The following is a 27,397-nucleotide window of genomic DNA, read 5'->3' on the forward strand; positions in this document are numbered from 1 at the left end:
AATGAAGAAAGAAAAAGATCTTAAATCCTTTTTTTGTCGTTGTTTATTCTTGAACTATATGTTATATTATCGTAAGAGTTTTATTGAGGACAGGTGTGTTAAAATTTATATTCAGATATTGTTAATATTGTTTATTGAATTTATTATTTCTTCAGAAATTTGGCAGAAAATACAATCATTCTATTTGCATTTGTTTTGCACTATTTGCATTCGTATTCGATAAAACGAATAAATAGGAAATAAATTAAAAATATATATTTTTTTAAATTTTTAACTAATATTACTGCGGGACGACATATTTTAACACTACTTGCACTCGAGATTTAGCCGTTTTGGTAAAACACAGCCTAGTTTAACACTTTCAAATGTTTTCATTTGATACACACATTTAGATATAACATAATATTCGTTTGCACATTTTGTACCTAACATCCACAATAGTGTTCGCCAAATAAATATAAAACGAGATACACAAATTAAATTCATACAAATAAAATAATTTACAATTATTTTTTTTAATCTTTAAGGCACTCAGAATCACAAAAGGATGCACATAATATTTTAAAGTATCTCTATTTGCATTATATTTTTCTGTGTGTCAAAATTACTTTTTTGCCCTTTTGTGCTTCTTAAAGTATCAAAACAAAATGCTGGAAATTAAAATATGTAAATAACAATAGCAATAAATTATAACAAAAATAGTAGGAAAAAATCTCAAATACATTGTCTAATTTTTCGAGTTACATAACGCTATTGTAAATCGTTACTCGTTGAAGGAGGATAACTTTCCGTACAAAACTTTAGACTGCATTTCTTTTCTTCCCTTATATATACAAATACTCTATCACCCTTTTTAGTATGCGTTTCGTTGTATCCATTTTAAAGCATTTCTAACATTGGCGAGCGTGACTCTGCTAAGGAAGCTGCTGATTAATTGATATTCTGGCATTGTGCATCTTCCGCAAGAACGTGTGAAAAATGTTCGTTTGTACGTGTCTCCGGTGTCGTATTTCATATCAGTGGATGGCCTGTGCAACGACGAAAATAAATCCACATTCCGGCCCTCGCAAAGAACTTTTGTGGTCAAGCACAAAAGCCACTGCATAACCTGTGTCATATATACTTAAATTAGTCAATACCTGTATCAAATTTTGTATATTTAGTTTTATTAATCTCCTAAGAAATTAAAGCACCTTTTATCAAAGCACCTATTATCAAAAATAATTTCTATGAAGGAAAAAAACACCTCTCAAATGAATTCTCTCGGCCAATAAGATGGATTTACCTTATATGTTAATAACAATAATGATTGTTTTTAAATGACGTATATTCCAAGTCATTCATTTTAATCTTAACAAGCAAATATTTCGAAAATATGCAATTTTACAAAAAAAAACTCCGGATAAAAGTTGTATATTATAGAGGAGGACGTACAATGGTGACCCTGATTTGATCTTGTCTACTCAAGGCCTATATACAAGGCTAATATACAACTTTTACGCGAAGTTTTTTGTAAAATTGCACATTTTCGAAATATTTGCCTATTAAGATTAAAATGAATCACCCGGTATTATATATAATATATGCGTCATAAATATTTTGACATTATTTAAACTAATCGCGAGAACTTACCTCGTTACTCGATGGTAGCTGTTCCTTGTTTTTAAGCCACGAGCTAGGCGCCCACAGATGTAGTTGCATTACAGTTGCTGCCAGATTGCTATCGAGTCGCTACACATTAGAAAGAAAAGATACTTTGATATAATTATTCTAATTTCGAAAACGCAGTTTTACAATCAAGCAGATTGTTGTCTCATGCTTACAAACCTTAGAAAGATTTTTCGACAATGCGTTTTTTATAATGGCCTTGATAATCGACGGTAGGTTCTTCGGCAATACGGGAAGCGCACCTTCAGTGTAATCATAATTGTTCAAAACGGCTTTCTCGCCTTTTTCACCGTGAAACGGATTTTGCATTCCAAATATCTCGTATGCTATGGTGCCTACTGTCCAAAGATCAGCTTTGGTGTAGTTTATATTAGTGAAGGGACCCGGATTCACCGATATTACCTCTGGTGCCATTAATGCGACATTGCCACCTTTATCGATATCGTGAGTGTTGTAAGGTAGATATAATCCATGACTTTTATCAGCCAAACAACAACCGAAGTCCGTCACAACTAGCGACGGGCAATTATCAGTTTCTTCCGACAAATCGAGTAAGATGTTGTCACTTTTCAGATCTCTAATTCGTGAACATAAAAGAAGAATGTAAGATCAATCTCGCTATAAAGTCAGGACTCTTACTTTTTTATTGAAATTTAAATATTTAAGTTATTGAGATATTTAGAAATTTACACTGTTATTAAAGTATCCAGAAATATTCAAAATAGATGTTTTAAGTGTCTAATAAATAATTTTTTTTTAAATCCATTATTATCAATTTTTACTTGTAATACATTGTTTTATTCTTTTAAGATTTTTATTAAAAAAATTTTAAAGTTTTAAATATTTAAAAAAAAATTATAATCTTTAATCCTTTCCTTGTAGAATGATGTTGAATCTCATAATATAATCATCAATATAATAGTGTTAATAACATAATCAATCTTACCGGTGCGCAATGCCATTCCCATTCATATGAGCTACCGCTTCTAGGAGTTGAGCAAATAATAATATTGACACTCGCATATCGATGTTTCGATTCATTACATATTGCTTCAAAGTGACATCATATCTAAAACAATGGAATACGTAAGTATTAGCAATATTAAATATTATAAATTTAATATAAAATTGCTTACAATTTTATAATACATTTTATAATATCAGTATTATAAATAAAATATATATGATGATACATTTCAAACATAACAGGTAAATATCTTGAAAATAACTTTCAGGAAAGTAGAATTGTCATTCAGGGACAGAATTAACAATGTATTAGTGCCTAAGATCGGTTTTTCAAATAAGAAGATAAAAAAAGTCTTCTGGTTCTTCAACGAAGATCATCTTAAAATCTTGAAAGTATTTTTAAAAAAACTGCTCATTGTAAGATGTTTCTCCCTAAATAGAATTTAAAGCAATTTAGAAATTTAGAATTTAGAAATTTAATTGGTCTTAAAACTCTACGACGACTTATTTTCAAGATATTTGTCTATTACGTTTGAAATGTATTATCCTATAATATATTATTGCAAAACATATTAAATTGTAAGCGTAATTTTGTCTCAGCTAACAATAACCTTTTCATCACTAAAAATAAACTCATATTCCTGCCTGATCCGTGAGGATTAATTCTAACTGGTAAAGCATCAGGATACATCCCCCAGGAATTAGGTAGCATCGGTATTCTGTCAGCAAAAACATAATACATCGCCACGATATTCGGATGGGGTGGTAGCTTCACTTTATTTTCCATCAATTTTTGCTCCCAAGTAGTTAACTCATCATTTTTGTAATGTTTTCTAGCGGGCACGATCTCTCTATACATAGCTCTCAAAATAGCAGCAGCGTTAGATTCCGCATCGTAATTAAACATCATTTTTATGGCCAATGGAAACGCATTTGTATCCTTCGTTTTAGTATCAATATTAATCTGACCATTATTTTCATTTTGTGTAGTATTTGCAAATCGTGCCGCGTATACAGCAGCTGAACAGCCTTTGGCGATGATAGGCCCGATCACAAAGTCTCGTAGAGTCACAGCGTTGTCATCGATTGAGATAGTTTGATAGTTTTTGTCATTTTGTGGCATGTTCCATTGCAATTTTGAAATCGCTTCCTGCACAATATATAAAAATGTAACTCATTTAATTTCTTAATTATTAAAAAATAAAAACATTTTATTATTAAAAATGATTTTTGAGAAAAGAAAACTCTGCGTTCACTATCAAGTATTTGGAAATCGCGCCTTTGTATTCTCTTCGTATCAGAAGTGTTTCTCGCCAATATTAATTATTTATAATATACTCATTTAATTAAAAAACATTCAACCAAGTGTAGTGCATTTCCTACCATAATCCTATAAACCAAGAAAAGCCTGCCAGAGAATTTCACGATTCGAAGGATATGAAAAACGGCCAAGAATTCAGTAGCAGTGTATCTGCGAATTCCTCAAGAATTGATCCATCGATGCATCAATATGCAAAAGCGGTATCGAGAAGTCATAAGCCAACGACAGGGTAATACATACTTCTAACATACATCATACATACGTACACACGCATGTAAGCATACACGCACACAGTAAAGAGAGTTTGGAATCGTTAAATAATCCCATACTAATCTCGGCGACACACCTCACATTTTCGGGAAAAATTGTCCAAAATATATGCTTTCACCAAATGTGCAATAAAACGGTGAAAAAAAATCGCAGAGCAATTTTTAACAACTCGTTTTAAAGGGAAAATTGTAATCTTCAAATTCATGCATTTGAGAACAACTTCACAGAGTCATTCATTTTCCACCTCGCTTTCTAATGCAAAAACATCTTCGAGAAAAATCGATTTGTGAAAGTAAAGGCTTCGTTCTTTAAAATGACTCTAAAAAAATTATTGTACGATTCTTTTTCGCAAAGTTATAACAGTTAAAAATCGACAATTTTTTGGCAGAAGTTAAATGATACTTTAATTTTGTGTGTTGTTCAGTATACATATATTTTATTTTAAAAAATAATTTAAATGAGTTCTACTATCATTGTTGACAGTGATAATTATATATATATATATATCTAATCATAAATATCTAAACAAAAGTAAATCAAAATATGAATAAAAATTAAAAGAAAATTTGAAATATTTGATAATCTTTAATATACGTTACTATAATAAAACAAGAAAAAATATAGAAATAGGAAGAAAACTAGTAAAAAAATTTAATAATTATAGAGCGATAATGCCTAACAAAAATATAAAAAATATAGACTGTATTATTATGTATATCTATCAAAATAATGTAATAAATCTTTTAAAAAATCAGTAATTGTTTCTATATAAATAAGAGGAAGAATAGGAGAAAAATTTAAAATATTATACAGAAACAATAATTGAAAACAACAATTTAAAACGATAATTGAAAATTGAAAACAATAATTTACACAAATTCAAATAAAGAATATAGAGCAATAAGTTGAATGTATCAATATTCAGTAAGTGTACTTTAATATAAGTATGCTTTAAAAAAATAAAAATGCTTTAAAGGTTAAAAAACTGAAGACTCAAGTCATTTATGATAGAGAGCTATCAATTTATTATATGCTGTCTAAGGCTAGTAAGACTGAAAAGTGATTCAATAAATTGTAAACCAAATTTTGTAACAAACTAATTTAGAAACAGATTGAAGATGTCTAGTATAATAATAAAAACATTTGTATACATGTCAAATAAACATTGATAAAATATACTACTGTTAAAATATATAACTACTGCATGATCTGGCAATGATCTATCAAAATTTCGATAGTATTTTATAAAAATAATTAATTTTATTAAGTTGAAATTTATTAAAAATAAAGTATATGTATCATTGATGCTTAAGACCTTAAAATAAGCAGGCTTCATCCAAGTATGCAAAATAAACGAATATTTACCCTGATTTCCCAGCATACTCCTTCCAGTTCATCATCCTTTGTTAACATTCCAGTACCCGATGCTAATGACACACCAACAAGAGCAAAGAAAGGAGCAGAATCACCAAAAACAAGCCTACTAGCTGCACGTCTTCGTAGATCTGCCGCAAGACTGTTGGTTACTCTCTTTAAGATATTTTCAACAAAAATGCGTCGAGCATGCGTTCCCAAATAACTAAGCTGCCATCCCGCGTTCCATGCATTGCCACTGTTTTGACAAAGAAAGCCACCACTCTGGGACTCGCCTGCTACAAATATAAAACTATTAGTTGCTATCATTGACACCTCGCAAAATATAATTACAAATTGGAAATAAAATAATTATATTTTACAATATAAGACATTAAAAATCACTAAATTATCTTGATTATTTTGTAGTTTTCACGACTTTGTTAATGCAATTATACCATTTTTATCTAAAGACAATTAATTAAGATAATTCAATAGAATTATCTTCAAATTTGGATTTTATTTGATAATTTTATGCACAAAGCTCAATTTTTGTTGCTAATTAATTTGACATTTTATAAAAATCAAATAAGTACATACGTTATCGAATGAAAAATGTGAGATTAATGTTATTGTATAGCGCTGTTCATAGATTCGTGTTGCAATTTTACATAAATATTCCATTTTTTTATAATAAAATCAAATGTAACTTACTTATCTGCACGTGTATTTTGTCGGAGTGTTTGTTCGCGTATCCTTTCGAGTGGAAGCGCTCGTTATTTCGCAATGAACGCAATATAACGCGACCATTTTGCACGAAACGATGAACTGCCGTCCGTATTGACATTTCGCCGTTCTCCTGGACCGGAACAGCCCAGCGGGTGAGTCCGTATGTCAAATATGCCTTGAAGGCTGGTGGTAAAGCGGTCACAAAAGCCTCAATTGTATGTTTATTCCTGAACTACCTCTAACTGCGCAAGAAAACAAATCAAAGGAAAAATAAAAGTCAGCTTGTTAGCATTGCGATCACAATTCAGATTTTTACGCATACGCAATAATAATACGTAAGCTGTGTTCTAAAGGCCATTACACATAAAAAAGTTTTGTGGAGGATTCACACTGCGTCCGATCTCTGACGTACGATGTCCAATATCCAATAAAGCCTTGTGTCCACGATGCTAGAACTCAATCCGAGATCTCGGTCCGAGTCCTCGAACAATAATATTTATACTTGGCTGAATATAGTTAAGGCGGGAGCACAGACTTTTGCATAAAGCATAACGCATAAGCATAAGGAAATTGATTGGTCCGTTTCCTTATGCATTTGCTTATGCTTATATATAGACCAATCAATTTCCTTATGCTTATGCGTTATGCTTTATGTAAAAGTCTGTGCTCCGGCCTTTAACGTTGTAATCGAGTTACGATTCTTTACGATGATTTTCTGATCTATGTTATATTGCCAAGTTGGTTTATAGATATCATCAAGTGATGCACTGCTTGATTTCGAATGTTTTATTTTATTTAGATGGTCCAGATATTGTGATCTTAAATTATTAATTTTTTTTTTGCAATTTCAGTTGTTAGTGGTTGTCCTGTTAATTCTTTGTACTGATTACAGATTATCTGTAAAGCTTGATCTCGTTTCATACGATTATGATAATCAACACTTTTTGTAACATATAAACAAGAATGTTGTTGATATAACATTAATAAAATTTTAACATTTTCCTTATTATCCATTTTTTATTATAAAAGAAGTTTTTTCTGAAAATCAATTTTATATATTATTATACTTTTCTTGAAAAATAATATGTATATATAGGTTATAATATATTTTTAATGTCTAATTTAATCTGCATTAAAATTAATAATAACTACTTATGTAAATCTTATTAATTATTAATTTTATTAATTTATTTTATTTAAGAATTATATTTCTCTTATTTTTTAAATTCTATAATTACTTACTAAAATATTATTTATATTGTTCACAGTATCTCGTATTACTATAAGTATCTTATATTTTGTCTTGACAGATAGTAAAAGAAACTAGTAAAATCTAATAACTTGCAATAATTCGTACCGAAAAATGGGACGCAACGCATTTTTTCGTTTGAGCTTCTTATTCGAGTTTTGCATCCAAATTCAGTGTGTACATGATCCGAGTTCTAGTAACTTTCCCTCAGTCCGAGATCTCGGACCGAGTTCTAGTAAGGCACTAGATATGTAGGTATTCTCATCCGCCATTTTGGTTCCTACTAGATGGAGAATTATAGCGTATATAGTATAGTATAGCGTACATGTGTAACACGTCAATTATTAAAAATGATTCAGGATTTTTTTCGACTCATTTTTTGGCAAGGAATAACGCTATGTACTTAGTGGGCAGTCTTTAAGTGTCACCCTGTATACGCTATAATTCTCCATCTAATAGGAACCAAAATGGCGGATGAGAATACCTACATATCTAGTGCCTTAGTTCTAGTATCGTGGACACAAGGCTTAAAACCGGTTGTAGGCGAGAGACGATGAAGTAAGGGGGGAGCTAGAAACAGCTTGATGGCGAGGGGCGATGAAGGAAGGGGAGAGCATGATGATCTCATCGACAAACAGTAGCTGTCTCTCTCTTTCAAAGTTCTTCCTTTTCTAACTGTTTCTAACTCTGTCACTCGCTCTCATTATTGACTTTCATATGTCAGTTTAAGAGGTTATATAGTAAAAATCGAAGGTACGTATATTAATTATTTTGTCTGTTATTTCCCCTAACATATTCAAATGAACAAAACCGAAGGAATAATTTAACCCACATAACCTAAACAATATTTCTTTTATCTAAATACATACAATTTTTATAATTTTTAAGTCGATTTGGTATTATTATTGTAATGACTGAAATCACAATTCCTTTACAAATATTGTATTGTGTATTATTATTCTTTTTAGCAAGGATGTCAATTTGTGAAGCACGGATAAAGTGCACTGTACTGTAGGATGTGGCAATGTTTATTGCAAAGCAATTGTAAAGAATCCACATATTCGATTTCATAAAGTGCCCAAGAACATTTTTGAGGTTTTCACAATTAAATATAAAAAATAAATTTCTTCATAGTATTTCTTTTGTAAATAATGCATATAAACAGTAAATATTATTTTAAAAATAATTTTTAATATGTACCATTTTGTTTTATTTTACTACTTTACAAATGATGTTTTTTGTGTATATCCCCAAATTATATTTTATTTTCATTGATATTACAGTCTAAATACGAGTACAAAGCAATTTGTATTACAAATGCATCTGTTGCAGCGATATTTAACATCATAAACGTTAAATATCTAGCGCCATAATTTGCAATATATGTAATTTATAGCGCCTTTCTAATTTACTTTTCAATTTTTATTACGCAATTTCCAGTGCTATCAATATTTTACAAAATAAAAGTATTTTTTCGATAAAAACTCAAAGCATTTCTATATTAAAGGAGCGAGAGAGAAAACACTAAAGCGTGCGATAGAGACAGCTACTGTTTGACGATGAGGCAGTGATGTGATCTTTCCCACAGCGGTCCCGGCTCGGCTGTGCTCGGCTGCCTCACACAACCTTACAGAAGCGCTACGTCACGTATCCGTGTGCACACGGATACGTGACGTAGCGCTTCTGTAAGGTTGTGTGAGGCAGCCGAGCACAGCCGAGCCGGGACCGCTGTGGGAAAGATCGCATCACTGCGATGAGGGGTACGTTCGGGGAGCTCGCTACCGCGATATCAACGCTAACCATTGAGTAAAAAGAAACAGGAGGGAGCATATACTAGCCAGGACTAGGTAAATCCGCGGACGGATGTACGTCATGGCAGCCATCTTAAGCGACCACTTTTTGAAAGTGAGAGGGAATGCTCGAGCATTGCGGCAAGCGGCATACCGTACGCCGTACGCATTAATATGCAGTGTATAATCTTTTATGCAACAGTGTATGGAAATAAACGATCAAAATAGTATACTGTAGAGCTTGTGGCATAACAGCAGCAGCTCGAAATCATGGAATAACGTTTCATCGGTTAGTATTATCAACAATAATGAGATTTTTATTTTGGAGATTATAATCATATGTATAGTATTGCGAAATTGTAGATTCACAATAATTACTAAATAATTTTCACTCACAAACAGGTTTCCGAAAAATCCGGATCAAAGAAATGCATGGATAAATTTTTGTAAGGACGAAGGATTTAATATAAATTTAGATTTTAGATTTTAACATTGCTCTTATGGAAATACTGCACGAGTGCAATCTCAATGAAAAACGCCATTAAAATTTGGTATTATTGTTGCATATTATAGTTATTTTTTTTTAATTGTACATTATTTCCTAATTAAACATAACAAGTCATTCAATATTGGCGCCCTTGAGCGGCCATCTTGAGCGACCACTTTATATAGTCACTTCCGTCCGCACTTTTAAGACCAAACGCTCCCTCCTGTTTCTTTTTACTCAATGACGCTAACGCTATTAGCTCCGTTCACAGAGCCAAGATAGCGCTAGTGAATGCGAACTCCGTGAACAGCAATAGCATAGCATGGTAGCGTGCGTCTGCTAATATAAATAGAAGTTTTAGAATGTTGAAGTTTTTTTGTATTTTTTAATAAATGTTTTGTTATTTTAATTAAATTTTTTTCAATCAAATTTTAATCAGTTTTATTTATACATTTTATGTATATTTTATGTATGTTTATTTTGAATTTGCATCTTGAATAATATATCAGTTACTTTTCATGTTGGTGATATATTAAAAATTTAGATAATTATTAAAATATAAACATATTGGAATGTCTTTTTTGGAACTTGGTCAGACCTTATCATTTATGAATTTTTGTGCTATATACATATCTCCATTGCCTATACTCTTACATTTGTAATAGCGCTTATCATGGTCGTACGAAATCAGCTTCTGTTCAAGAATTCTTGGAAACATTCATAAATAAATATAAAAAGTTACAAAATGATGGATTTGTATATTTGAATCGCAAATATTCAGTGTCACTTACAATTAGTCGCGTGGAGCGAAATTTGGGAAAGCATTTTCGCTGTCAACGCTTGGCAGAAAAAATCGTGCGAGTCTCAAAACCGGTTTGATGCTGGGCTTGATGGAAAGGAGATACAAAACATAGGTCCGTTTACTTCTACCAGCCGACAGCCGAGCACACACAAACACGTGACGTCAGCGGGTCTCGGTTGTGTGCGTATGGAGCTGTCCGGGGAAAACTGGCAGCTCTGATTTCAGTATATATAGAGTTTACTAGTTGAGAATTTTAATGTGCCAAATAATCAAAAGTTACACAACGGTCCACGAAGAGTGGTTGTGTTTCAAAATTTGAAAAGAAAAAAAAATTTTTTTAATGAAAATAACTTAGAAAATGAGAAAGATTGAATATATGAAATGCTTATCATAATCATGAACTTTATCAGTATGCAAACATTGTGTACAAAGTACAAAAGTCATATTCGAATGACTATTTAACATTATCTCGTGATTGAAGAAAGATTTACAGATTTATCCAGTTTCATTTCCATCATGTCCAGCAAGCAAGCAAATATTCTGCATGGAAAAGGAGAATATCCAGAACTTGATTTATCAGTGGGACAATTATTGTTACAACAACTGACTACACATGGCACTAATGTGGCACAAGTAAATTTAAAATTTTATTTATTCTAATTCTTTAACGTTAATCTAACCTAAACATAATATTAACATAATGTAACATTTTTAAGCAAATGTACAGTCCAAAAGAAGTTAATATTATTATCTTAGATGTATTAATTTTGTACACACACACACACACACATACACACATACACATACACACATATACACACACACACACATACACATATATATAATATTATATAATATTTTATTATAACAATGACAAATATCTTTTAACAGATAAATGCTCATACTGACAAGGAACAAACGTTTGAATTTATTTTAAATACCAGTCGTAAATTGGCAATTTATCTTCAAAGAAAAGGGTTAAAATCAAATGATGCTATAGCTATATGTAGTGAGAATAATCTGGAATTTTGTATTCCAACATGTGCTGCATTTTACCTTGGAGCTACTGTCTGTCCGTTAAATCCAGTATATACTCAAAGAGAATTGAAACATGCACTTATCATTTCAAAACCAAAATATATTTTTATTTCTATAGTAATACTTCATCACATGATAAATATATTGAAAGAACTGTATTGGTCACCAAAAGTGTTGATTTTAACTGAATGTGATAATATTAATATAGTATGGACAAATATGTACCAAGCAATATCAAGTGTCTCTGATGATGACATGAATATGTTTCAAGCTATTCCTGTCGATGTAAAAAATCATGTAGCAGTAATATTATGCTCTAGTGGAACCACAGGTCTACCAAAAGGTGTTATGTTGACAGACAAGAATATCACTGCAGTCTTTTGTATAATGATGATAAGTGCTTCAGTGCCTGAAACATCTATATTTCTGGCAGTGCTTCCATTTTTCCATTCTTATTCCTTCTTTTTTATGCTGGGTAGGCTGCTAAAAGGAAACAAATCTATCGTGTTTTCACGCTTTGATGAAGAATTATTTTTACAATGTATAGAAAGATATAAAATTGAATATTTAGCAGTGGTACCATCACTTATGGTATTCTTGGCTAAGCATCCACTTGTGAACAAATATGATTTATCTTGTATTAAAACAATATTGTGAGTACAATTATAAATCAAAATATTTAAAATTTTTTGTGATAGAAAGCTACTGCAATTTAAAAAGTTAAAATTTATGAAATATGTCAATGTAAATTGAATGCAGCTGGAACTATTTTTTATCTTTCTTTCCAATTTTATTTTTAACATTTATCTTTGTCTCAAAAGATGAGACAAAGATTTTAAAAGATGAAAAAGATTTTAAAGTTTGAAATAAGAAAGTAGTAAATATTATTATTAATTATTATGTAAGTAATGTCATTCAATTCTTTGCATTGCATTTTGCATTGCCATAAGTTATATGAATTTAATAAATAAAATTTATATAAAAGACATTTTCATAAAATGCAATGAATTTAAATAGAATGCAATATTAATTTATATCAATCAAAATCAATTTGCAATTTACTATTAGAAGCATAAAACAATTGGAAAATATGTGAAAAATGTATATTACCAGAAATTGATTTATTTTCTAATAAATTATAGTGTTACTAATTGTAAGATATATATTTAATTAGGTGTGGAGCAGCTCCATTGCCCAAAAAGATTCAAAAAGCTGTTGCAAAACGATTAAATATTTCTGATATTAAACAAGGTTATGGATTAACAGAAACTACTTTAGGTGTATTACGATCCGGAGATGAAGCAAAACTTGGTAGTGTTGGTGTATTAGTTCCAGGCATGTCAGGTAATAATTTTTTCATTACTTACTTAACTGTTTAAAGCACAAAATGAAATAATATACTATATTAATCATCGTGCAATATAGATTCGCGAATACTTTCGAATTATAACTTTATAGATAAACACATATTAATATTTTGTAAAAATTAAAATCAACTATTGTATTAATTATTCAATTTTATATAAAAAATTTATTTTATAACTATGCATGAAATGTGCACTCAAAGTAACAATTAAAGGGTCAAAACCAATTGCTTTAAAAAGAGGCAATTTTTGAAGTATTGTAATTTCATTTAAAAACTCATTGAAATTTAATGTAAAAAAGGCATTTTAAAGTTTAAAACTTTTTCTTTCAAATATCTTTCGCAGATTTTAATTATCTTTTTTTTTAATAAAATAGTACAATAATACAACAATAAATCTTTATTCGTTCAAATAAACATTTTTAATACGATTTTACAATATTACATCAAGTTTGGAAAAAATTGCTGTTTATTTCTGTTTATTTCTGTTTATTTCTGTTAATTTGTCTTGTTGCGGGATCTTTTTCCTTTAATTTGAGTTGTTGATCACTATAGGATTTTTTAAATCAAGTTATCAAAGATTGAAGAAAAAATTGTCATTTTAACTTTGATCGCTTATTACTTGTGACGAAATTATTTGTGCAGCACTCCGCAAAAAAAACTGGTTAAAAATGAAAAGTTGAAAAGTTAAACGTTAGCTAAAAGTAGTAATTTTTTCGAATGCCGTTCATGTTTTTCCTTTAGCCCTATTCTTTCTAACACAAAAATGGAGTTAAAAAAGCGTAAAAAACCGCACATTATTTTTTTTTTAATACGATATACTCGATATATCACGAAAAAGTCCAAAATCATTAAAGCAAAGTTTTTTAATTTAATACTATTTTAATGACAAATAAAAATTATTTATCAACTAAAAATTTTTTTTTATAAAACTTTTTTATATAAATATCCATTGTACTTAAATGAGCCTAAGTTGAAAAATTAGGGATTAATTTTGCTCTATCACAGTGAATGAATAAGAAACGTCTAAAAACAATTTTTATCATTTTTTCACCATCATGAGAGTTATTGCGCAACTTTGTGAAGGAAAAAATCTTATAATGGTGAAAAATTATAAATACATACAATGAAAAGGTTTACATAATAACTACTAAATATAATATAATAGAAAAGCATCAAGAGCCATCGGAGGAAGTTAGTGCGAAAATTGTTATTTTTTTATTTGCGCCCTGATATTTTTCCTTTCGTTTCTTCCTTTCCTTTTAATAATTTCGGCTAGATTTCCCTATGTCATCCAGGCCTGATTTTGGTGAAACTTTACAGGCATGTAGTACTTACTAAATGTAATCGAAATCCAAAGTGCTAGTATGCGAAAACGCCTAGTTTTCGAGAAATTCAAATTTTAAGTTTCCGGCTGGATTAACGATTTTTAAGATTTTAATATGAAAAAATGATTAGATTTCAAAAATATTGTGCTAAATTGTTTCATTTTATTAGTATTTTACTAGATTATATGTATTAATGTGTCAAAATATCATTATCAACAAAAAAATACAAGATATTAAAAAGGATCATTTTTTTACGTCTTAAGATAAACTGGCAGATATAGGCGAAATTCACTGCCAGTACTGAAAATCTACAATATACGTAACGTAAACTATAGATTTCTAGTACTAGCAGTAAATTTCGTAATGCAGCCATAATAGATCCATGATGTAACTCTTAGGGCCACTGCACAAGCTTCTCCATAACGCATTATATTACGTTAAGTACTGATCATAAACCTAAACCCGTACATAAACTTGAACTTCAGTCAACGCACAAACAAAAACGAAACGTAGTAAAAGCGTCACGCGTTACAATTTTCTTTAAAATTTCGATATCTTACTTTTTAACCTTATGAAGGATTAAATTTAGGAGCTATTTCTAACATGGGGACGCGTGCGCGCGCTCCTGAGACTCCTAGCTTTAATCCTTCATAACATGGCTAAAAAGTAAGATATCGAAATAAAAAAAAAATGTATTTTATAGGTGATGAACAATACATTCATGATTTCTGATCAGAATTTCAAGATAACGTTAACCTTTCTTACAAAAAAATATCAAATATCGCAAAAAACCCCATTTTTTACATATTAAACCTCAATTATTTTGGAAACCTGACGTGCTGATGAAATTTGGTTTGCGGAATTGTTTTCAGCATCCAAAAATCTATAAGATACACCTTGTTTGGTTCAAAATAATTTTTGGCTGTAAACTAGTGTTATCAATGTAAGAAGGCGAAAAATTTAAGCATTATGTCACTTACATTTAAACCTTGCGTAGGTCTATACTAATCTTTACAAATTCATTTTTAGTATATAAAAAACATAGTTTACATTAGATTTGATTATATTTAATTAGTTTTTAGCTGTTAATATTGTTCAAACGTTGATTATGTCTTATAAAATTATAAGAAAATAAATTTTTTAAATTTTGTATTTTTTTTTGCTGTTAATGACATTTTGACAAATTGGTACTTACAACCGAGTAAAATACTAATAAAATGAAACATTTTAACAAAATATTTTTGAAATCTAACCATTTTTTCATATTAAAATTTTAAAAATCGTTAATCCAGCCAGACACTTTAAATTTGAATTTCTCAAAAACTAGACGTTTTCGCATACTAGCACTTTGGTTTTCGATTACATTTAGTAAGTATTACATGCCTGTAAAGTTTCATCAAAATCGGGCCAGGGTGACATACGAAAGTCTTACCATAATTGCCTCTTCGTACATTATGATTTTCCAAAATATGAAAACAATGTACTCGATTCTTCGTACACTTTATGTATCTCAATCTGAGATTGGTGTACAACTCAACTGTCTCTAATGTGGACGAATTAATTTCTATAAGAAAAATAAAAATTTTTGCACTAACTTTCTGCGACGGCTCTTGATGCTCTTCTATTATATTATATTTAATAAAAATTATAAAAATTATTTTTCGGCATTTTTTCATTACCAATAATTAAATTAATAATTTTATTTTATCGCACGTTATTATAAATAATAAATAATATGCATATGTTTTGTTTATTCAAATGTTTATATTTTTTTCACTTTATTGTATAATTTCCTATCTATATAGAATTAATACATTTTTCCACTGATATAATTTGACGATAAATTTTATGACAGTGTAAATAGCCAAATGTTAGCAATGTTAGTAAATTGACAATAAATTTGATCAAATTTTGTTAGGATGTTACACAAGATATTTTTTTAGCAAAAGTAATACCGCTCGGAAAATTTGAGACGGATGAAACTTTGGGGCCAAATTGCGAAGGGGAGCTATGCTTTAAGGGCGATTTAATAATGAAAGGTTATTGTAACGATGAAAAATCCACAAGAGCGACGATTGATAAGAACGGTTGGTTGCACACAGGAGATGTAGGATACTATGATGAGGAAGAACATTTTTATATTGTCGATCGGATAAAAGAGCTTATCAAATATAAAGGCTACCAGGTACCACCAGCTGAGCTCGAAGCAATTTTATTGTCTCATCCAGGCGTAAAAGATGCGGCCGTAATTGGAATTACAAATGAAGAAGCTGGAGAGTTACCAATGGCCTTCGTTGTGAAGCAGGATAATTCAAATATATGCGAGAAGGATATAATCCAATATGTTAATGGCAAGAATAATATTTTTTATCCATTATATCTAATAATACAATTAATCTGATGCTTTATTAACAATTCTTAACTTAATATTTTAAAATAATTTAAATTAAATTTTATGCAAAATATAAAAATATAAATTTTGCAAAATTTTAACAGAATGCGTCATTTGAGAACTGATCATCGATGTTAATAACTATGTATTATATATATTGTTTCAAGAAAGTTATTTTCCACTTGTAGAATTAATATCGCGTGTGCGTGCGTGTATATATCCTACGTGTATTTTATATATTTTTACATATATTTTATATAATTAGATTTCTTCATTTTTGTTATAGAACGTGTATCAAACCAAAAACAACTCAGGGGCGGAGTAAGATTTATCGATAGCATTCCAAAAACTCTATCTGGTAAAATACTACGTCGAGTATTGCGTGAAACATTAAAATCAAAGCTATAAGCTTGCTATAGTAACGTTAATGTAAGTTTTACAATATAAATTATTTTTATGGAAATTTTCAAAATAGAACAGTATTTATTTTTATAATAATTAAATACAACAGGTAAAAATTTAATTGTATGTATTGAAAATACATTGGGTTGTGTAACAAGGCATTTCGGATTTTTCAAATAAAATTGTATTTTTTTACCAAGCAAAGTACAGTTTGACTAATACATAAATTAGATATTTAATTGTCAAAGTTGTAATCAAATTTTACATATATATATGCCTAAAAAATCGTGATACGCGCAAAATTTGATTACAACTTTGACAATTAAATATCTAATTTACGTGTTAGTCAAACTGTGCTTTGCTTATAAGGAAACAAACCCAAGTGTCCCTCTCCGATTTTGACTTTAAATATGTTGTAAAGTAGCTCAAAATAAGCGACACGTATTTTTTTTATCTACTTTCTCGCACGTTTAGGATTGAAACAACCCCTACAAGCTAAAACGGTTTTTTTGGTTTTGACTGAATATTGTCAAAACTGTAAGAGATATCAGCAAATGTTTCCAATAAAAGTTACGTGGTCTTTTATGAGCTTTATAACCGCGTAGCTGGATTTAAAAAAAATTTTATATTTTTTAATTTATCCCCACCTCTTATTATTTTTACGAATTTCAAAATTTTTGTCATGACAAAAGTTGTAGCATTTTTTACGCTTAATACAACCATATATGATTTTATTATGTTTCGAAATCGTATTTTTCAAAAATAAACCGTCAATATCGCACTATATGCATCGCGCTGCATGACGTATCGTTCATGCCGCGCTTGTTCATGTTGCGCAATAATATTTTTTATATGATATATATATATATATATATATATATATATATATATATATATATATATTATATTATACTATTTAAGACATAATAATAAACAAATATAATAAAAAATTAACATTTGTAAGCGTACTTTAAGTAATCACGCGATACGTACGATGCACCACCGATGGGTACGGCACGTACATCCACGGCCGACACTATTATCAAATAGCAATGGCGATACTGGTAATTACGTAAACGTCCACTCGAAGATATTTATCAAGGATCTGTCAAAATCAAAAGGCAGGTATAGAGGTGTAAACACAATAACAATATAACGATATTTATTAATATTGATAACACCTGTGTACATACAGCGTGTGTCAAAAGTTCCGGGACGGCTGAATAATTTAAAAAATACGCATCACAGAGGAAAATGACCTCGACAAAAGTTGTAAAATTTTTCTCGGGCAATCCGATGGTGACCTTAGATTTGGCCTTGCCCGTGACCTTCAAGGTCAAATCAAATTTTTAAAATAGAAATTCCTATTTTTGATTATAAAATCTAATAGCTGGTATCAAGAGTTGGTATCATAGTTGCTTTCAAGAAAAAAATATGTAATTTGCAACATGCAACTGCATACTTTTTTTTTAAACTAATGTGTTTTCTTTATACCAATTGATTCGTCTCATTATTTTGTGCATAAAAGTATTAAGGTAAGATTTCCGAAAATGGAATGTTTTACAAGATATTTTGTATTTTATGTCAAAATGCTGTAACTTTCAAGCCTCATAACTCGAAAAGTACTTAATGAAAAATAACTTCATTATAGTGTTTTGAAAAGCTCTTGACACCAGCTATTAGATTTTGGAATCAAAAATAGGGATTTCTATTTAAAAAATTCGATTTGACTTTAAGATGACCTTGAAGGTCACGGGCAAGGCCAAATCTAAGGTCACCATCGGATTGCCCGAGAAAAATCCTACAACTTTTGTCGAGGTCATTTTCTTCTGTGATGCGTATTTTTCAAATTATCCAGCCGTCCCGGAACTTTTGACACACGCTGTATAACGGGGTAATGATTACCGAAAACACGACGGACATGTTGTCACAAGGACTACTCAGACGGCAATGTTTTATACGCTATCACGATTTTTTTTTTCTGGGCGATCCGGCGAAAAGGGTTAAAGGTCAGACCGCGTAGTCGTCCCGATAGAAAAGCGTGCGAAGGATGGAGGGACGCGAGACGGCTCTTTTACCGCCGCTTCTGCCGAATTACTCGCGAACAAGTTGGGCGCCAGACGCCGAAGCGTCGAGTCTGTATCCGACAGACTTTTTAATCACTAACCCGAAGATCGCAAATTCGCCAAAACTTCAAAATCGGCAGCGACGGGCTCGACGAGCTCAACCTAACGGTAGAGAGGCAGGGCGGAGAGCTGGTTATGCAAACAGATGACCAGGGTGGTAGCTAAGACGAATACGACAGACAAAATAAAGAGATAATATCGCGAACTAACGTAAAATAAAAGTTTATTCAATTTTAACAAAAAGAAATAATAGCGGACTTCATAACCACAAAAAAAAACAATGATAAGGAATAAAAAAAATGTTACTGAAAATATCGCGATTACCGAAAAGATTGATAACATAATGTAATCGAGTAACGCAGAGAAATAATAATACAGCAGACGCAAAATAAAGAAAATAGACTTGTCGGATAATAACGCCGGAAAGAAAGAAAGGAAATATACACTGAATCCGAGCTGTTTGAAATACAAAATAAAAGAAAATAACCGTAATTAGTCAGCTAACTAAATCCGTAAGGATTCGCTAAGGCCAGAGGCCTTACGCCAAAATTATTCGCACCAAACGCGAACACGCGAATCTGAATAATATTGTCCGATTAAACTTAATTCTAACGCGAGCGAGACGGACAGCACAACACGTATCGCGATTACACTCACTCTCTCTGCTCGCACTCTCGCTCAACATACATTCTAACAAGCAACATTCAATATCGCAAATCTCCGACTATATCGCAAAATTTTTCTTGCAGACGTGAAGATTATCGCCCCACGCACTCACGCGCAACACATACGACGTACAGCTAATCGCGTTTGCAACGATCTCCCCGATATTTAACACGTGCTCCGATTAACCTACGAAGGCGCGACCACAAATTCGCCCGATTTCAATCGCTCGGCTAACGCTAAAAAGAGAAATCGCTAAATAATCACATGCCACGTCGGGCACCAAAAGTCGGCTCACGAACTTCTACCCGTGTAGTGGCCTGAGGTCCGGAAGGGATTCACCAAAATACGCTAATACTAAGGCCGGAACAAACGACCTCGCGACGAACCGAATTACGCTACAAATTTGTGGTGTGTAAAGGCTTGAGCAACCTCACCAATATTACCCGGTACCGATGCGCTCTCTCTCTCTCCTCCCGCAGCGGGTAAGCCGGAACAGTACACTCGGGACTGAGAAAACCTCTGTGACACGTGCTTTCAGGTCAATGGCCGGAACGCAACAGACCGGGCAGTGGATCGCGATCGATCGCGCCGATGCCGCGATGCGCGGTTATCTATCGCGCACGCGGCTCTTTCCGCGCGACCAATTAACGCGCGTCTTTACGCGGCGCGATCCTTGCCGCAGCACCTAGGCGCAAAACGCTAGGGCGCTGCTCTGCGAGGATTCTTCCGCTGTCGCCTGTCGATCTTCCTTCCAACGGTGAGTCAGTCGACTCTCGAGCGGACGACCATCTACGGGGTGCGCCTTGTCGTGTGCGGTCTTTCCCAGACGGCCAGGATGGTCGAACTTATCCTTCCGACCTTTGCCCTGCAGCCCTGGTTGTCGCAGTCTTTTGCGACGCCGCTGCTCTTTGGCTGCATCGCCTCTTGCTCCGCCTCCGTCCGGAGTCCTCGATCTGCCGTGTTTATGTTAGCCTTCGGTCTTGATAGCGCCGAATTCCTCTGCTCGCCGATCTTCCGTTGATGTCGCCAGATTGCTCGGAATAATGCAACATAACGTGAATTAAAATAATGTTAAGATTCAATAATCTCGATTTTATCGGGAAGATCTCGCTCGTCTGCAACGCGCGGAGAGTCGATGTTGCGTTCCGCCCGCGAATTCTACCGCGAAGAAACGGCAACGTTACAACGCATACTGTGACACGCTCAAGGATCGCCTATTCAGCTAATCCTGATTGGCCCTAATCAAAGATATTCCTACGCCTAGGACGCTAAACGCAGCGCATTAGATAACTCGCGCGTGGTCGCGAGGACCGCGGGAAGGGATCGCAGTGTCGCACAATCGGCGGCCGCGTTGTTTTTGTTTTTGTACCGCGTTGCTTACACATTAAATCAATCTATTCATGTACTTTTTTTTTTTTTTTTTTTTTTTTTTGGTAAGGCGGGAGAAATCCTTTATGGATACCCGCGGGTCTCGGGGGAGAGCCCGCGGGTTATGTGGGAGTCCCCCGGGGACTTAGTGCAATGTCCCCGGGTATACCCACTAAAACTCCCGCCGGTAGCCTTCCCAACCCATAGTGAGGGGGGGTGAGGCATCGCTAGCAGCATTCATCTCACCCCCCCTCGGGTTTGGCCATATTTGGCCCCTTCCCGGGGGAGGGAACTAAGTTCCCTCCCCGTCTAACTCCTACTCGAGGGAGGTCGGGCTACCACGACTTTCCTCCGCCTCCCCCTGTTGTTTTTTAGGGGGAGGCTGCCCACCCATTATTGTTGGGGGGTCAGGTGATGGGGGGAGCCCCCCCCATCCCTATATGACTCCGACCCTCCCGGTCGGTTATGTGCAGGGGGGTTAAGAGTGGGAGGCTCTCACCCCTTCCCTTCCCTTTCCCCCGGCCCGGCCAGAAGGGCCCCTCTCTCGGCGGGGGGGGACACTTTTGCATGGCCACCTCCGCCTAAGTGTCCCCCCCCAGTTAGACCCTCCTAATTGGAGGGTTTTTCCTCCGTCCTTAGTCACCCCTTTGGGAGGGGTCGTTGGGGTGAACCAACCCTCCCCTTCCTCCAAGGTGGCTCGCTGTCGTAGGAGCCGTCCCAGTGTAGATCATACTGGGGGCTCCTATCGTCCAGCTCCTCCAAGAGGTCTGCCACATGGTTCCACAAATCTTCATGGAACCATGTGGGGGCCTTTAATTCCATCCGGAAGACGCGCAGGGAGCTGAACCTTTTAAATTTCAGCATCCCCACCGCCACCTCCGGACGGAAGTCCCTACTAATTAGGTCCCCCACCCTGCGAATGATCGCAAGGTGGTCGGACCAGAAAGGCCCTCTCCCCCCGACGTAGATGTACAAGGGGGAGGGCTCGCCCTTCCCTCCTGATTTGGCGGGCGGAGAGGACTTGCCCCTCGTCCATTTTTCCCGCCACTCCCTCATGTCCCCCTCGCTGTCCCTCTCTGACGAGGGGGGCTTCGGGTCGGGGGTAGGGACCCCACCGATCCTTGTGAGGGGAACGACCGGGACCAAGTCGGACAGCTTACTGTCCCGCCCGGTCCCCTCCTCCTCCCTGGAGCTCCGCGGGGGCTCAGAGCCCCCCGGAGAGTCCTCTAGCTCCATGGGAACTTCTGAGGAAGTCCCGGATGGAGACTTGTCCTCCTTGGGTGGAGGGGGGTCTAACTCCCCCTCTCCGCCTGAGCCAGTAATTGGCTCTACTTCCATTGGGGCAGAGGGCTGTTCCCCTTGTCCCGACAGAATCTCTGCCCCCTGATCGGGAGGGATTTCCCTCCCTTGAGAGGAGGGGTCTTTTCCCTTCTTCCTCCTCTTTCTCCCCTTTCTTAGGGGAGGAACTGTTGGGCATTGGCGCCCACCTATACGATGGGTCGCCATTAGCCCCTCCTGGGCACAAGCGGGGCAGTGCGCCTTCTGGCGGCACCCCCCCGCCTTGTGCCCCTCCCCCCCACAGCGGACGCAGCAATTGCTGCGCTCCACCGTGGAGGGGCACGACCTCCTTATGTGCCCCCGCCTGAGGCACCTAAAGCACCTCAGGCCGGGGGCCTCCTCGACCACGTTGCATCTGCGGGGGGTCTGCGTTGAGGCGCAGCGGGCCTCTCCGCTGCTGCTCACCCCGGACACGCCCGTCCTCACACAAGAAGCATACCGCCTCCTGCGTCCTCCGCTGGTGGAGGCTAATCCCCCACCAGAGCCCTCCTCAGGGCAGGAGTGGCCCTGCCCGCCACCACACTCTTTGAGCTCCTTTACTACGTAAAGGAGCTCCATCAGTAACTTGTGGGCCTTTGCCCACAAGTCTGCCGCGGTAGCCGCGTTGTGCGAGGGGCCCGCGTGGCACCCCCCGCACCGCCCGACGCATGATGACGACAGGGGAGAGGCCGGGACGGTACCTCTCCCTCGCCGGCCCCTGGGGTTCCGAAGCCCCTGGGGCGGTAAGTGCTCTCCTTTTGTCGTCATCTATCATATGATGTAATTTTTTAACGTGGTTGTCTTCCACGGGGGGATTTTGTTCGGGGCCCCCCGCCCCTAGGGCGGTTGTCGACCAAGACTCACAAGTCCGCCCTACCCGGGTTTTTTAACATGGTTTTCCTTCCATGTGTGCGCTCTTAGACCCCGGAGACTTCCGGGGAGCCCCCCCACCACGACAAGGTGGCGCACAACGGGGGGGATCTATTCATGTACTAGAAAATTAGAGCCTTATGCTAGGGAATAACGCATGAGTCATGCGTTAGCCAATTAACGTTTATTTTTACAAAGAAAAGTTTGTAAAACGTTATAGGAATATTTTGGTACACAAACGTTCCAATTACAAACGAAATAAAATGTTATAAGAATATTCATTGAAATATTATTAGAATATTCTGAGAATTTAACAAATAATATTCCAATAACATTCAGAACATTCTTAGAACCGTATCAGGAGACGCGGTAGTGTCTCCGGCCAAGTTCAAAAAACGACACTACTAAGTCAGAAAAAGAGTATCTGGCAAAGTTCAGAAAATGACACTACTAAGTCTCTTATCCTGTGCGCACGAAGTCGACTTTTCGAGGGTTTGTAACAACTAAAATATAAAAAATTTTATAAAAACACATAATATATCCTTAAAGGCGGCATCGCCACGACTAATTTGAGCCAAAAAAAATTAAAATTGGTCCAACCGTTCTGGAGATACAAGCGGTCAAAAAGTGATGTTGGTAATGCAAAAATTAAGAAACGTCGTCTCCTTATTCTTCTCCTCTGTCCGCAGGGGCGGATGAAGAATTTACGGGGCCCAGGGTATTATCATTATCATTAAAATTTACGGGAATTTCTCGCACCAGGTGCCAAGAGTCGACGATTTCGACTTCCCCGAGTTGCGCTACGGGAATTTCTCGCACCAGGTGTCAAGGGTCGACGAATTCGACTTTCACGAGTTGCGCTACAGGAATTTTTCGCACCAGGTGCCAAGGGTCGACGAATTCGATTTCCCCGAGTTGCGCTACGGGAATTCCTCGCACCAGGTGTCAAGGGTCGACGAATTCGACTTTTGCGAGTTGCGCTACAAGAATTTTTCGCACTAGGTGCAAAAGGTCGACGAATTCAACTTTCGCGAATTGCGCTACGGAAATTTTTCGCACCAGGTGCCAAGGGTCGACGAATTCGATTTTCGGGAGTTGCGCTACGGGAATTCCTCGCACCAGGTCCCAAGAGTTGACGAATTCGAGTACTCCGAGTTGCGCTACGTGCATTTCTCGCATCAGGTGCCAAGGGTCAATGAATTCGACTTCCCCAAGTTGCACTACAAAAATTTCGCAAATATGAAAGAGAGAGACAGATATGACATATTTTGATATAAAATCTAAAATCTCTTAAAATATTTAGTTATCGATAATCTTACCGTAATATTTTTATGCGCAGAATAATAAAACAAATCAATACGTGTAAAAAAAACTTATTGTTATTTTAAAGAACAAGTATGTAATTTACAATGTACTTTTTTTAACAATTATGCGTCTTCCTTATACCACTTGATTCTTATTATTCTAATCATAAAAGTATTACGGTAAGATTATTCATAACTTAATATTTTCAGAGATATTCTAATTTAAATTTTATATCGAAATATGTCAGATTAAGATATAAAATAACTCGAAAAGTATTAAAAAGAACTTCTGCAAAGTATAAAAAAGAAAATTATATCCTTTGATCTTGTTAATATTTTATTAACGAATAAACTGCCATGTAATAGAATTTTATTAGTATTAATGAACGAAGAACATCTCATCGACGTCGACATCGATCCAGTCGCAAAACTTATAATGTAAAATAATTTAGTTAATATGTTTGTGGCGGCTCACCGCCACACCGCTGCACTGACGCGGTATAATACATCGCGGCGCCGCTACGCGCCGCAGGCCTTCTACCAGTTACAAGCTTGCGGACCCACCGCCAGGTTGCGCAGGCGGTGAAGAACCTTCTCGCGATCAAGCTTCGATCGACGAGATATAAAAGAGCTGCTCCGCAGATCTTTCCTCACTCACTCGCTTCAAGGCGAGCTCTCCCCAGGGCCCTTGAACTGAGTCATATTCTGCCTCGGCAGAAGATAACCAGAGACACATAGTCTCGCCGTTTTTCTCACACTGCCTCGCAAGGCGTGTAAAAAGAAAGCAGAGTCCCAGCATCGGCCACGCACTTCAACCAAGCGGCCCGCGGATACTCCACTTTCGCCGTCACCTCCTCAGTCTCTAGTGTGGAAATTAATCCCACTAGAGTTCTGCGTCCGGTTGACTCGACCACCAAGGGACACGCTCACTCAAGGCGACATCCGAATTCGGAGACCTCTCTCTCCTCGGTACACGGAGCAATCCGTAATCCCGAGAGCCGAGGCGGTTGCCACCACCAGCACACCAGAGACTCGATCCATCGCAGTACAGACTTCACCGCTCAGAGCCTGCTCAGAGAGCAGTTGTCAGACGGAAGACCACTTCCCTAACGGCGTTCCACCGACGCCGGGAAAGGGGCTGCAACGAGCTAACTCAGTTGAACCGTCCTTTTTAGGACCCGTTCAACACACTAAGACGCGGCCGGTAATTTCTTACCGCGCCCGTCAATTTTTCTTTTAATTCTCGGCCTTACACTCTTGCCGAGAAAGCGCCTCTGGCGCCCTGAATCAAATCAAACATAAAACTTGTACTTTACTCTACTTCTCTGACGAGGAAAAATAAATTATATTTTTCTAAGGAATTGGTCTCAATATCTTTCAACCAAGTCGAACACGATCCTTAGGCACCACGCCTATAAACTGGTGACCCCGACGACTGGTTAAAGCAAATGAGCCAATCAGAGAAGGCCGGCGATATGCCAGGCGCCGACGCAGCACAAATCGGCAGAGTATCGGTGCGAGTACCACCTTTTTGGCCGGAGGAACCAGAATTATGGTTCGCCCAATTAGAGAGCCAGTTCCTGCTGAGCGCCGTCACGTCGGATTCAACGAAATACGCATACGCAATCTCGCAAATCGAAACCAAATACATCAAGGAAATCAAAGACGTGATAACGAATCCTCCGACATGCGGGAAATACGAAGCCGTAAAAAGGGCACTCATCCAACGACTGAGCGACTCACAGGAACACCGCATCCGCCAATTATTAGAGCGAGAGGAACTAGGCGACCGAAAGCCATCGCAGTTCCTGCGCCATCTAAGGACGCTCGCGGGCAATGCCGTGCCTGATCAACTCCTGCGCACGCTATGGCTGGGGCGTTTACCGGCCCAAATGCAGATTATACTAGCGACGCGAGCTGACGATCTTCTCGAGGACGTGGCGGAACAGGCCGACCGTGTCTACGAAGTCACATGCCGAACAGTCGCAGTTTTGGACAAGCCGAAGGAGACGAAATCAAAACCTACCGGCTCACTCGAGGACCAGATACAGGCATTGGTCAAGCAAGTCGCCGCACTCAACACGCGATTGGGCCGGCAGGAGCACCGCCACAAACAACAGCGCCACAGATCGCGCAGCCGCAGCCGGACCAAATCAAATTCGGAAGAAGACAGCGAGTTTTGCTTTTTCCATCGGCGATTCGGTAGCAAGGCAAGGAAATGTACAGAGCCATGTACATACAAGGAGAAGAAGAAGGACAAAACGGAAAACTAGACGGTCCGGAATCAATGGCGGCAGACGGCCCGGACCCGAAACCATGCCGCCTTGTAATAACCGAGCGACAAACAAAAGTTCGGTACCTCATCGACACGGGATCAGACATAAGTGTCTACCCGCGCTCGATGGTACGCGGACGGATGTCCGGAGCAACGCAAGCCCTGTTTGCAGCCAATGGAACTGTCATTCACACGTACGGGTGGATCGCGCTTCAGCTCAACATCGGATTGAGGCGCGCCTTCCAATGGAAATTCATCGTAGCTGACGTCACGCAGCCAATCATCGGCTCCGATTTCCTTGGGCATTTCCATC

The 27,397-nt window shown here is 36.4% G+C and overlaps 3 protein-coding genes and 1 long non-coding RNA gene across 6 annotated transcripts; 2 read left to right on the forward strand and 2 right to left on the reverse strand.

Annotated features, from left to right (window-relative positions):
* Window positions 1–116: 116 nt before the first annotated feature.
* Pink1 (PTEN-induced putative kinase 1) lies at window positions 117–6,783 on the reverse strand. 3 transcript variants are annotated; one of them, XM_012375937.2, is made up of 8 exons: window positions 6,669–6,783; window positions 6,293–6,549; window positions 5,591–5,877; window positions 3,246–3,784; window positions 2,615–2,737; window positions 1,828–2,245; window positions 1,633–1,731; window positions 117–1,108 (listed from the first exon to the last, which is right to left on the reverse strand). In XM_012375937.2, exons 2-8 carry the CDS (start codon window positions 6,423–6,425, stop codon window positions 854–856), a joined length of 1,854 nt encoding a protein of 617 aa, XP_012231360.1. In that variant the 5' UTR covers window positions 6,426–6,549; window positions 6,669–6,783; the 3' UTR covers window positions 117–853. The 3 variants fall into 3 exon arrangements, with proteins under 3 accessions (XP_012231360.1, XP_012231362.1, XP_012231359.1); XM_012375939.2 differs by lacking the exon at window positions 6,669–6,783 and having other exon boundaries at window positions 5,591–5,874; window positions 6,293–6,601; XM_012375936.2 differs by lacking the exon at window positions 6,669–6,783 and having other exon boundaries at window positions 6,293–6,599.
* Window positions 6,784–9,661: 2,878 nt separating this feature from the next.
* LOC137000884 (uncharacterized) lies at window positions 9,662–10,797 on the reverse strand. The gene is made up of 2 exons (XR_010891058.1): window positions 10,625–10,797; window positions 9,662–10,172 (listed from the first exon to the last, which is right to left on the reverse strand). It is a non-coding gene; the product is annotated as an uncharacterized lncRNA (long non-coding RNA).
* An 11-nt stretch (window positions 10,798–10,808) lies between these two features.
* Window positions 10,809–17,319, forward strand: LOC105677362 (luciferin 4-monooxygenase). The gene is made up of 5 exons (XM_012375940.2): window positions 10,809–11,268; window positions 11,527–12,326; window positions 12,848–13,017; window positions 16,308–16,715; window positions 17,043–17,319. The coding sequence occupies exons 1-5, from the start codon at window positions 11,152–11,154 to the stop codon at window positions 17,162–17,164; spliced, it is 1,617 nt and encodes a 538-aa protein (XP_012231363.1). The 5' UTR covers window positions 10,809–11,151; the 3' UTR covers window positions 17,165–17,319.
* Window positions 17,320–26,257: 8,938 nt separating this feature from the next.
* Window positions 26,258–27,082, forward strand: LOC137000703 (uncharacterized). The gene has a single exon (XM_067358044.1). The coding sequence runs from the start codon at window positions 26,258–26,260 to the stop codon at window positions 27,080–27,082; it is 825 nt and encodes a 274-aa protein (XP_067214145.1).
* The last annotated feature ends 315 nt before the right edge of the window (window positions 27,083–27,397 follow it).

The sequence above is a fragment of the Linepithema humile genome, chromosome 6, assembly GCF_040581485.1.
Source record: "Linepithema humile isolate Giens D197 chromosome 6, Lhum_UNIL_v1.0, whole genome shotgun sequence".
Lineage (NCBI taxonomy): Eukaryota > Metazoa > Arthropoda > Insecta > Hymenoptera > Formicidae > Linepithema > Linepithema humile.

Bases quoted from the DNA above. Each gene is read 5' to 3' on its own strand.
- Pink1 (XM_012375937.2), bottom strand. From the start codon at position 6,425: ATGTCAATACGGACGGCAGTTCATCGTTTCGTGCAAAATGGTCGCGTT. The intron at 5,878-6,292 runs GTAAGTTACATT...TTATATTTGTAG, and splicing joins CAAAATACACGTGCAGATAA to CAGGCGAGTCCCAGAGTGGT. The intron at 3,785-5,590 runs GTAAATATTCGT...TATATTGTGCAG, and splicing joins GAGTATGCTGGGAAATCAGG to GAAGCGATTTCAAAATTGCA.
- LOC105677362 (XM_012375940.2), top strand. From the start codon at position 11,152: ATGTCCAGCAAGCAAGCAAATATTCTGCATGGAAAAGGAGAATATCCA. The intron at 11,269-11,526 runs GTAAATTTAAAA...ATCTTTTAACAG, and splicing joins ATGGCACTAATGTGGCACAA to ATAAATGCTCATACTGACAA. The intron at 13,018-16,307 runs GTAATAATTTTT...ATATTTTTTTAG, and splicing joins ATTAGTTCCAGGCATGTCAG to CAAAAGTAATACCGCTCGGA.
- LOC137000703 (XM_067358044.1), top strand. From the start codon at position 26,258: ATGAGCCAATCAGAGAAGGCCGGCGATATGCCAGGCGCCGACGCAGCA.